General features: G+C 40.8%; 1 protein-coding gene across 2 annotated transcripts; it reads left to right on the top strand.

The window, feature by feature from the left end:
* The first annotated feature begins 5,515 nt into the window (after positions 1-5,515).
* On the top strand, positions 5,516-8,221 carry LOC105926307 (mucin-5AC). Of its 2 annotated transcripts, none has more exons than XM_036132545.1 (2): positions 5,516-6,846; positions 6,924-8,221. In XM_036132545.1, the coding sequence occupies exons 1-2, from the start codon at positions 5,586-5,588 to the stop codon at positions 7,283-7,285; spliced, it is 1,623 nt and encodes a 540-aa protein (XP_035988438.1). In that variant the 5' UTR covers positions 5,516-5,585; the 3' UTR covers positions 7,286-8,221. The 2 variants fall into 2 exon arrangements, with proteins under 2 accessions (XP_035988438.1, XP_021172141.2); XM_021316466.2 differs by having other exon boundaries at positions 6,921-8,221.
* The last annotated feature ends 4,185 nt before the right edge of the window (positions 8,222-12,406 follow it).

Below are 12,406 nucleotides of genomic sequence, written 5' to 3'. Positions count from 1 at the left end.
CAAGTGTCACTGGACTGACCACATCTAACACCACTGAGGTTGTTTCACATCCCATAACTATTAGTCTTGACAGTAAAAATACAGAGATGCCAACAGTGACATTAACACCACCGCCCCAAAATGTTAGCACCCCAGCACCATCATCTGTCACTGGACTGACTAAGTCTAACCCCACTGAGTTTGTTTCACGTCCCACCAGTACTGAGCTAATTAATAGAAGCACAGAAATGGCACCAACAATTTCAACACCATCACCCCAGAATGTTACCACCCCAGCACCATCATCTGTCACTGGAATGACCACATCTAAAACCACTGAGGTTGTTTCACGTTCCGTCAGTACTGAGTTAATTAATACAAGCACAGAAATGAAAACAATGACATCAACACCATCACCCCAGAATGTTACCACCCCAGCACCTTCATATGTCACTGGAATGACCACGTCTAACACCACTGAGGTTGTTTCACGTCCCATCAGTACTGAGTTAATTAATACAAGCACAGGAATGGCAACAACAATATCAACACCATCACCCCAGAATGTTACCACCCCAGCACCATCATCTGTCACTGGAATGACCACGTCTAACACCACTGAGGTTGTTTCACGCCCCATCAGTACTGAGTTAATTAATACAAGCACAGAAATGGCACCAACAATATCAACACCATCACCCCAGAATGTTACCACCCCAGCAGCATCATCTGTCACTGGAATGACCACGTCTAACACCACTGAGGTTGTTTCACGTCCCATCAGTACTGAGTTGATTAATACAAGCACAGAAATGGAAACAATGACATCAACAACACAACCCCAGAATGTTACCACCCCAGCACCATCATCTGTCACTGGACTGATTACGTCTAACACCACTGAGGTTGTTTCACGTCCCATCAGTTCTCAGTTAATTAATACAAGCACAGAAATGGAAACAATGACATCAACAACACAACCTCAGAATGTTACCACCCCAGCACCATCATCTGTCACTGGAATGACCACGTCTAACACCACTGAGGTTGTTTCACGTCCCATCACTACTGAGTTAATTAATACAAGCACAGAAATGGAAACAATGACATCAACACCATCACCCCAGAATGTTACCACCTCAGCACCATCATCTTTCACTGGAATGACCACGTCTAACACCACTGAGGTTGTTTCACGTCCCATCAGTACTGAGTTGATTAATACAAGCACAGAAATGGAAACAATGACATCAACAACACAACCCCAGAATGTTACCACCCCAGCACCATCATCTGTCACTGGACTGATTACGTCTAACACCACTGAGGTTGTTTCACGTCCCATCAGTACTGAGCTAATTAATACAAGCACAGAAATGGCACCAACAATTTCAACACCATCACCCCAGAATGTTACCACCCCAGCACCATCATCTGTCACTGGAATGACCACGTCTAACACCACTGAGGTTATTTCACGTCCCATCACTACTGAGTTGATTAATACAAGCACAGGAATGGCAACAACAATATCAACACCATCACCCCAGAACGTTACCACCCCAGCACCTTCGTCTGTCACTGGAGTGACCACATCTAACACCACTGAGGTTGTTTCACGTCCCATCAGTACTGAGTTAATTAATACAAGCACAGAAATGGAAACAATGACATCAACACCATCACCCCAGAATGTTACCACCCCAGTACCATCATCTGTCACTGGAATGAGTACATTTAACACCACTGAGGTTGTTTCACGCCCCATCAGTACTGAGTTAATTAATACAAGCACAGCAATGGAAACAATGACATCAACACCATCACCCCAGAATGTTACCACCCCAGCACCATCATATGTCACTGGAATGACCACGTCTAACACCACTGAGGTTGTTTCACGTCGCATCAGTACTGAGATAATTAATACAAGCACAGGAATGGTAACAACGATATCAACACCATCACCCCAGAATGTTACCACCCCAGCACCATCATCTTTCACTGGAATGACCACATCTAACACCACTGAGGTTGTTTCACGTCCCATCAGTACTGAGTTAATTAATACAAGCACAGAAATGGAAACAATGACATCAACACCATCACCCCAGAATGTTACCACCCCAGCACCATCAAGTGTCACTGCACCGACTACGTCTAATGCCACTGAGGTTGTTTCACGTCCCATCAGTACTGAGTTAATTAATACAAGCACAGCAATGGAAACAATGACATCAACACCATCACCCCAGAATGTTACCACCCCAGCACCATCATATGTCACTGGAATGACCACGTCTAACACCACTGAGGTTGTTTCACGTCGCATCAGTACTGAGTTAATTAATACAAGCACAGGAATGGTAACAACGATATCAACACCATCACCCCAGAATGTTACCACCCCAGCACCATCATCTTTCACTGGAATGACCACATCTAACACCACTGAGGTTGTTTCACGTCCCATCAGTACTGAGTTAATTAATACAAGCACAGAAATGGAAACAATGACATCAACAACACAACCACAGAATGTTACCACCCCAGCACCATCAAGTGTCACTGCACCGACTACGTCTAACGCCACTGAGGTTGTTTCACGTCCCATCAGTACTGAGTTAATTAATACAAGCACAGAAATGGAAACAATGACATCAACACATTCACCCCAGAATGTTACCACCCCAGCACCATCATCTTTCACTGGAATGACCATGTCTAACACCACTGAGGTTGTTTCACGTCCCATCAGTACTGAGTTAATTAATACAAGCACAGAAATGGAAACAATAACATCAACAACACAACCCCAGAATGTTACCACCCCAGCACCATCATCTGTCACTGGAATGACCACGTCTAACACCACTGAGGTTGTTTCACGTCCCATCAGTACTGAGTTAATTAATACAAGCACAGAAATGGAAACAATGACATCAACACCATCACCCCAGAATGTTACCACCCCAGCACCATCATATGTCACTGGAATGACCACGTCTAACAGCACTGAGGTTGTTTCACGTCCCATCAGTACTGAGTTAATTAATACAAGCACAGGAATGGCAACAACAATATCAACACCATCACCCCAGAATGTTACCACCCCAGCACCATCATCTGTCACTGGACTGACTACTTCTAACACCACTGAGGTTGTTTCACGTCCCATCAGTACTGAGCTAATTAATACAAGCACAGAAATGGCACCAACAATTTCAACACCATCACCCCAGAATGTTACCACCCCAGCACCATCATCTGTCACTGGATTGACTACTTCTAACACCACTGAGGTTGTTTCACGTCCCATCAGTACTGAGTTAATTAATACAAGCACAGAAATGGAAACAATGACATCAACACCATCACCCCAGAATGTTACCACCCCAGCACCATCATCTGTCACTGGAATAACCACGTCTAACACCACTGACATTATTTCACGTCCCATCAGTACTGAGTTAATTAATACAAGCACAGAAATGGAAACAATGTCATCAACAACACAACCTCAGAATGTTACCACCCCAGCACCATCATCTTACACTGGAATGACCGCGTCTAACACCACTGAGGTTGTTTCACGTCCTATCAGTACTGAGATAATTAATACAAGCACAGAAATGGTAACAACGATATCAACACCATCACCCCAGAATGTTACCACCCCAGCACCATCATCTTTCACTGGAATGACCACGTCTAACACCACTGAGGTTGTTTCACGTCCCATCAGTACTGAGTTGATTAATACAAGCACAGAAATGGAAACAATAACATCAACAACACAACCCCAGAATGTTACCACCCCTGCACCATCATCTGTCACTGGACTGATTACGTCTAACACCACTGAGGTTGTTTCACGTCCCATCAGTACTGAGCTAATTAATACAAGCACAGAAACGGCACCAACAATTTCAACACCATCACCCCAGAATGTTACCACCCCAGCACCATCATCTGTCACTGGAATGACCACGTCTAACACCACTGAGGTTATTTCACTACCCATCACTACTGAGTTAATTAATACAAGCACAGGAATGGCAACAACAATATCAACACCATCACCCCAGAACGTTACCACCCCAGCACCTTCGTCTGTCACTGGAGTGACCACATCTAACACCACTGAGGTTGTTTCACGTCCCATCAGTACTGAGTTAATTAATACAAGCACAGAAATGGAAACAATGACATCAACACCATCACCCCAGAATGTTACCACCCCAGCACCATCATCTGTCACTGGACTGACTACTTCTAACACCACTGAGGTTGTTTCACGTCCCACCAGTGCTGAGTTAATTAATACAAGCGCAGAAATGGAAACAATGACATCAACACCATCACCCCAGAATGTTACCACCCCAGCACCATCATCTGTCACTGGACTGACTACTTCTAACACCACTGAGGTTGTTTCACGTCCCACCAGTGCTGAGTTAATTAATACAAGCGCAGCAATGGAAACAATGACATCAACACCATCACCCCAGAATGTTACCACCCCAGCACCATCATCTGTCACTGGACTGATTACGTCTAACACCACTGAGGTTGTTTCACGTCCCATCAGTACTGAGCTAATTAATACAAGCACAGAAACGGCACCAACAATTTCAACACCATCACCCCAGAACGTTACCACCCCAGCACCTTCGTCTGTCACTGGAGTGACCACATCTAACACCACTGAGGTTGTTTCACGTCCCATCAGTACTGAGTTAATTAATACAAGCACAGAAATGGAAACAATGACATCAACACCATCACCCCAGAATGTTACCACCCCAGCACCATCATCTGTCACTGGACTGACTACTTCTAACACAACTGAGGTTGTTTCACGTCCCACCAGTGCTGAGTTAATTAATACAAGCGCAGAAATGGAAACAATGACATCAACACCATCACCCCAGAATGTTACCACCCCAGCACCATCATCTGTCAATGTACTGATTACGTCTAACACTACTGAGGTTGTTTCACGTCCCATCAGTACTGAGATAATTAATACAAGCACAGGAATGGCAACAACAATATCAACACCATCACCCCAGAATGTTACCACCCCAGCACCATCGTCTGTCACTGGAGTGACCATGTCTAACACCACTGAGGTTGTTTCACGTCCCATCAGTACTGAGTTGATTAATACAAGCACAGAAATGGAAACAATAACATCAACAACACAACCCCAGAATGTTACCACCCCAGCACCATCATCTGTCACTGGACTGATTACGTCTAACACCACTGAGGTTGTTTCACGTCCCATCAGTACTGAGCTAATTAATACAAGCACAGAAATGGCACCAACAATTTCAACACCATCACCCCAGAATGTTACCACCCTAGCACCTTCGTCTGTCACTGGAGTGACCACATCTAACACCACTGAGGTTGTTTCACGTCCCATCAGTACTGAGTTAATTAATACAAGCACAGAAATGGAAACAATGACATCAACACCATCACCCCAGAATGTTACCACCCCAGCACCATCATCTGTCACTGGACAGACTACTTCTAACACAACTGAGGTTGTTTCACGTCCCACCAGTGCTGAGTTAATTAATACAAGCGCAGAAATGGAAACAATGACATCAACACCATCACCCCAGAATGTTACCACCCCAGCACCATCATCTGTCAATGTACTGATTACGTCTAACACTACTGAGGTTGTTTCACGTCCCATCAGTACTGAGATAATTAATACAAGCACAGGAATGGCAACAACAATATCAACACCATCACCCCAGAATGTTACCACCCCAGCACCATCGTCTGTCACTGGAGTGACCATGTCTAACACCACTGAGGTTGTTTCACGTCCCATCAGTACTGAGTTGATTAATACAAGCACAGAAATGGAAACAATAACATCAACAACACAACCCCAGAATGTTACCACCCCAGCACCATCATCTGTCACTGGACTGATTACGTCTAACACCACTGAGGTTGTTTCACGTCCCATCAGTACTGAGCTAATTAATACAAGCACAGAAATGGCACCAACAATTTCAACACCATCACCCCAGAATGTTACCACCCCAGCACCATCATCTGTCACTGGAATGACCACATCTAAAACCACTGAGGTTGTTTCACGTCCCACCAGTGCTGAGTTAATTAATACAAGCGCAGAAATGGAAACAATGACATCAACACCATCACCCCAGAATGTTACCACCCCAGCACCATCATCTGTCACTGTACTGATTACGTCTAACACTACTGAGGTTGTTTCACGTCCCATCAGTACTGAGTTGATTAATACAAGCACAGAAATGGAAACAATGACATCAACAACACAACCCCAGAATGTTACCACCCCAGCACCATCATCTGTCACTGGAATGACCACTTCTAACACCACTGAGGTTATTTCACTACCCATCACTACTGAGTTAATTAATACAAGCACAGGAATGGCAACAACAATATCAACACCATCACCCCAGAACGTTACCACTCCAGCACCATCGTCTGTCACTGGAGTGACCATGTCTAACACCACTGAGGTTGTTTCTCATCACATAACCATTGATCTTAACAGTAAAAATACAGACATGGCAACAGTGACATCAACACTATTTTCCCAAAATGTTACCACCCCATCACCATCAGCAGCTACTGTATCAACCACCTTTAACACAGCAGAGGTTGTTTCACAATCTACTGAGCTCAGCAGCACAGAGATGACACCAACACAACATCCGCAAAACACTACTGTGAACATCACAACGAACAGTTTTTCTACCTCAACAGCTCAGCTGGGAATGTCAGTCCAAACAGCAACCCAATCACCAACTACAAAATCAGCTGTCAGCAGTTTGTTTTCAGGTATGATTCAATAACTCATTTGGACTTTGTGTTTGATTTTTACTAAATTTAATTTCAAATTCTGTTTTTTCCAGAAGACAGTTTGATTTTAATCCAGAAAAACGTGACATGGATTACAGCTTTGAGCTTCTGCAGGGAGCACTATGTTGACCTGGTTCAGATTACCAATGAAGACATTCAAGACAAAGTGGCTGAGAGGGCAAAGAGCTCCACATCCCGTCATGTATGGCTTGGCTTACGCTACACGTGTAACCTGAAATTTTGGTTTTGGACGAGCTCAATTACTGGCTGTTACCAGAACTGGCTACCAGAAGAAGGACCAGAAGGGACATATGAATGTGGTGTGAGTGGTGCCATTGAGGCCACTGGGAGGCAGCAGTGGGTTGGTTTGCCAGAGACACATGAACTGAATTTCATCTGCCAGACTTGTGGTGGATGAGAGAGGGCAACCAGTAACACTCTGAATTAGAACAATGAAGATTTCATGATGCTGGTCCAAACCAGTTCACGTTTCTGAAGACAAGGTATTGTGGCTGTGTTTTTGGCAAATCATGACTTAAGGTGAAATACAGCTGCATATGGCTGTTCAGGCTGAAATTCAAATTCATATGAACACACTACGTGCTCCATGGGTTTGCACATTCACAGACATGGCAAATAATGTGTGAAAATTGATCAGCTTAGCACCTTTTATTCAGGGGTGAAATTCTGCATATTGATGTCCTGTCTGTTTGAGATCAATGTGCCCTCAAATCCAAGGGATTGGTCCTCAGGCCCGACTCCAGGGAAGACAGCATGCCAATGCTTACCTTTCTGTTTGCACCATAAGCACACAGGAAGTTGCACAAAGAAAATCTATTTTAAGTAATTTGCACTTTTTGTCAGTGATCTTTATCAGAATCCTTATGTTTCAATTGCAAAATACAGTATAGCTAATTTTTTTATAGCTAGAGATTGTTGTATTTGTATTTGTACATGGTGATATTTACTTTTATAGCTCTTATAACCTCCCAGACTTCCTTGATTTTTTTCTTTTTAAATATGAGTCAACGTGCCAGTAAAACCAGTCTTAAATTGAATGCTGGAATGTGCTGGAAACGATCAAGGAGATCACACAAGGTGTGGTGTTAAAAAGAAAACTATGCACAACATTGCACAATTTGTGCTGCTTTGTACTGTGAGTTATTATAACTGACCTACATTTGGACATTGTGGTAAAATGATCAAATAAAGTCTCTTGCAAAAGTATTCATTCCTCTTTAACATACATTTTGTCACATGTGGCAAGCAAAGACTTTTTGCATGTATGTGATAGACCAATGCAAACAATAATTTTAAAATAAAATGAAAATGAAAATCATCTACAAATAAATATCTTGGAAGCACGGTGTGATTTTTTTTATTCCTCACTCTGATACCTTTAGAATAAAAGTAAAGTATAAACAACTACCTTCTGGAGTGATTTGATGAGTAAACAGAGCCCATCTGTGTGTAACTGGTTGTCAGTATAAATACACCACTTCTGTGAAGTCCTAGTTTTTTAGTGAACATCACTGACCAAACAGCATCATGAAGACCAAGGAATACATCAGGGAGACACTTCAGCGATAACTTTGTGGTCAAATTTAAAGCAGGATTAGGTATTTAAATTCCAAGTTTTGAACTGCTCACAAAGAAATGTTCAATCCATCCTCTGAAAATGAAAAAGAGTGCGGCACAACCAGAAACTCACTAGAAAAGTTGTCCATCTAAACTGACAGGCCAGCTTAGGGGACCTTCGATCAAATGGCCCTCGGTCAGTCTGGAGGAGCTGCAGAGGTCCATAGCGCAGGTGAAAAAATCTATTGAAATTGTAACTACTATATGTGCACCTCTCAAATGTGTTTTCTATAATGGAAGGGTGAAAACCAAAAAAGCCCAGATTGAAAGAAAACCAAATCAGGATCCGTTTGCAGATAAGCAAATATAGATAATGGATGGAAAGATGGAGGGGTTTTCCTTTCAATTTTCTGAGCTTGAGCTAGTTGCCAGAGAAGAATGCTGAACCATTTCTGCTTCTAAAAATGCAAACCTTGTAGTCATGGCCTACACCACAAGGCATGCAGCTGTAATTCCAGCTGTGAAATACTGAGTCAGCACTTTTCAGATTTTTATTTGTAACAAATATGTCTTTCAATTTTACAGCTATAAAATACTGTATATTTTTGTGTATCACATAAAATCTTATTGAAATACACTACAGTTAAAGGTTATAATGTGACAAAACGTGAACAAGTTTTAGGATAGCTTCAATCACAAGCTAGTAACAACACGTCTTTGGTTTAGGATATTTTTCAACATTTTCATATTAAATTTAGAAGAAAAAGTTACTATCATAGTAGCATAGTAGTATAGTATTAGTAATTAGTAATACACAGTACTATTCAAGGACATTTGCTGAATCTATTTTTTTGTTGTGGCAAAAGGCACAATAACACACCTGCTATAGTAATTCATTTTGTATGCAAAGAAAGGCTTGTCACTTATCAATTATTATGCACCATTACGCTTTGGCTTATCTTCTCTCTAAATATGCATTGGTCAGTGAGCCTCCCCTCCGTTCAATGTTAATGTTCCTCTGGGTCCAGTCTGTCAGTCCTGGACTCTTCTCTTTCCTCCTTTTCTCACCATCATCTCCTCTTGTGTGCTGTCCAGCTGCCTCTGACCTCTGACCTTTCCACCCTCACTCTTGACCCCTGAGGACATTCCCACGCCACACCCTTTTGTGCCCTTCTTACCGTGCAAACCCACTGGTCAGCCCTTTTGAATTTTCTGAGATTATGGTTAGGTATAATTCATCTCCACTGGGGTCAATGTAGTAGTACAAATATATATATATATATATATATAAAGATAACAATTCAATACGACTGTTGTCTTTTAAATAAAAAACAAAATATCTTTGAAATCTTAGAAATTTGATGAAATAATGAATATATATATAAAAAAATATACCACAGAATGATAAAACTTAAGATTTCTACCCATCAATATACATTCCTTTCTTTTTGCTTTTCGTCTGAGTCTGACCCTCTCCCTTCTTTTCCTTCTGTCACTCTCAGTGTTAATTGAAAAAAAGCAGATTGTCTCCATTGAAGCCCTGTCTCTTAGGAAACCTCAGTCCTGCATGAAATGAGATGGATTGTGGGGAAGTGATGGAGAAGAGGACACTGAGAGGCAGACTGAGCGAGCAGCCGTTGAGGATGGCCGCTGGATAGAGGAAAGGCCACTTCAAAGCAGCGTATAGTATTTTAAATGTAGAACATGTTTTCAATAACTTCTGTTCTCGGACTACTATGTCTACGTCATTAATGGTGAAAAAATGTAAGTACTGAAAGTTTTCAACTTTTTATAAAGTTACAAATTAACAGAATTACTAAACTTCAAAATCTTAGCTAATATTAGATTAAATGGATACCAAACTAATGTTAGATTAGGAAAGCTTTAAACACATATAGATATATCTGAATAGTGTTATTTAAACACCTTTCCTATTTCATCAGTTATCTGTGAAAGAGGAACACCTCCAACGTCCTTGCAGTTCATCTGAAGTTTGACAGGGAGTCTGGTGTTGATTGTCCAAACGCAATTCTTGTTCGATTGCTCCATATCCAGGAGTTGTGGATGGACATCATGCTCCCCCCTCCTACTGGCTTCACTTCTCACCCACTGCACCAATACAGAGATCAACATGCATTAAGATTGAACAGTTATGTCTTTTGTACTATCGGAACCTGAAATGGTTGTGTTTGAAAAAGTTTGCTGGTCCAACCCAGGAAATATATTGTGATCAATTGACAGTCAAACTGTCAGGAATAGTTGTGGCTTTAATTTTTTGTTTCATATCACTTATTGTTGAGCTTTGGAGCCAGCTTCTGTGCAATTTCATTGAGTTTGGTGCTAAGGCAGTGCACACATTTATGCAGGACTAAATTGCTTCTAGCCTAAAAGATAAAGGTTAGAGAGTCTAACTTTAGAGAATACAATTATTATTCAAGGTGTAGATTTTGTAACCCTGAAATTTCATATTTAGGCCTATACACAAGCATAGGTATAAAAATTAAGGCCTGTGCGTTCATCTGCAAGAACAGAAAATGTGTTATTTCACTCGATAAGGTAAAAGCAAGAACGATTTTTACTTCCCAAGAACTCAGGTGCAGAATCCTAGTGTAGTCCACATAGGTCCCTCCTACCTCAGCATTTGTAGTTAATAATTGTTGGAAGCCATACAAGCAAAATTCTTTGCTTTCAAGGTCTGTCAAAAACAAGCTGAATAAACTTCAAAAGCAGGGCTACAAGATCAGAGTGATGGCATTTTGTTTTTGCAGCCCTTTCAGAGAGAACAGAGTTCTGTGTTCTAATGAGAAAGGAACAGTCCTGCTGAAGTTGGCTGCAAAGTTTTCCACTGTAGGCCATATAGGCGAAATCTCAAGTAATTGGTGCTAAGGTCTAATGCTCTAAAACTGTTTAAAAGAATCCCGTTTGGGTTGTTTGGCTAATGCAGCCCTGCGTCAAACATGGAATCCCACCCTGGGTTGGATTAACACAACAGGGTTAGGTTATGGGTTTGACCCAGCATACTGCGCTTGGTTCACAGACCAAAGTCCAAAAATGTATTAAAGTGACTGGCATACATTAATACAATTTAATCATTCAATTACTTATTTTCACTGGATGCAAATATGCTGTTCATCTCTTCTAATCAAGTTTCCAATAGGCCAAACTTCAACTATTTTCTCTTTTGTGTCTTCTTGGGCCATTTGCTTAACTGTTACCTTCTGAAGGTGACTGGACTCTGGAGACAGTGTTGTACCACACGTACGCCTACATCTGTAATATATAAACATAATAATAAATCTTTATTAGCAGACTTTATATCCATAGTCACATAAAAGAAAAAAAAACAATACTTTAATCCTTTTTAATTTATTTCAGAAAGTAAAGCGTATAAATCGTATAGGTTCAAAACACATTGAGTGAAATATTTTAAGATTTAATAAAAAATTAATGATAATGGCTTACAGATAACAAAAACCAAAATTAAGTGTCTCAGAAAATTTGAATATTACATAAGGTCTCAAACCATGATATTTGGTACATAAATGTCAGGCTGAAAAGTATGTAAAATTTTATGCACTCAAATTCCGATCCCTCTCTTGCCAATACCCCAGGCTCTGGCCAGGCTTTATATATATATATATATATATATATATATATATATATATATATATATATATATATATATATATATATATATATATATATATATATATATATATATCAATCATGCAACTATGTGATGCAATTGTGACAATATATGTGCTTGATTATTTTGCTTACAACAATCCTCCCCTAACTTTATGTGTTTAAAACTGCTAAAATAGTAGTATTGTCTTAAAGACTGAGCTCCATTCTATTATGAATTCATCACAGATCCATTTTATCTATGCAGAATTCTTAGTTCGTTTTCTTATTTTTCTTTCACAGATGTTCCTAGTTAGTTGTCCCGGTAGCCTGGCTC

The sequence above is a fragment of the Fundulus heteroclitus genome, chromosome 3 (genome assembly GCF_011125445.2).
Source record: "Fundulus heteroclitus isolate FHET01 chromosome 3, MU-UCD_Fhet_4.1, whole genome shotgun sequence".
Taxonomy (NCBI): domain Eukaryota; kingdom Metazoa; phylum Chordata; class Actinopteri; order Cyprinodontiformes; family Fundulidae; genus Fundulus; species Fundulus heteroclitus.
Note: the sequence above shows the minus strand (reverse complement) of the source record. Positions and strands in the feature narration are given on the sequence as shown.

Bases quoted from the DNA above. Each gene is read 5' to 3' on its own strand.
- LOC105926307 (XM_021316466.2), top strand. From the start codon at position 5,586: ATGGAAACAATGACATCAACACCATCACCCCAGAATGTTACCACCCCA. The intron at 6,847-6,920 runs GTATGATTCAAT...TGTTTTTTCCAG, and splicing joins TGTCAGCAGTTTGTTTTCAG to AAGACAGTTTGATTTTAATC.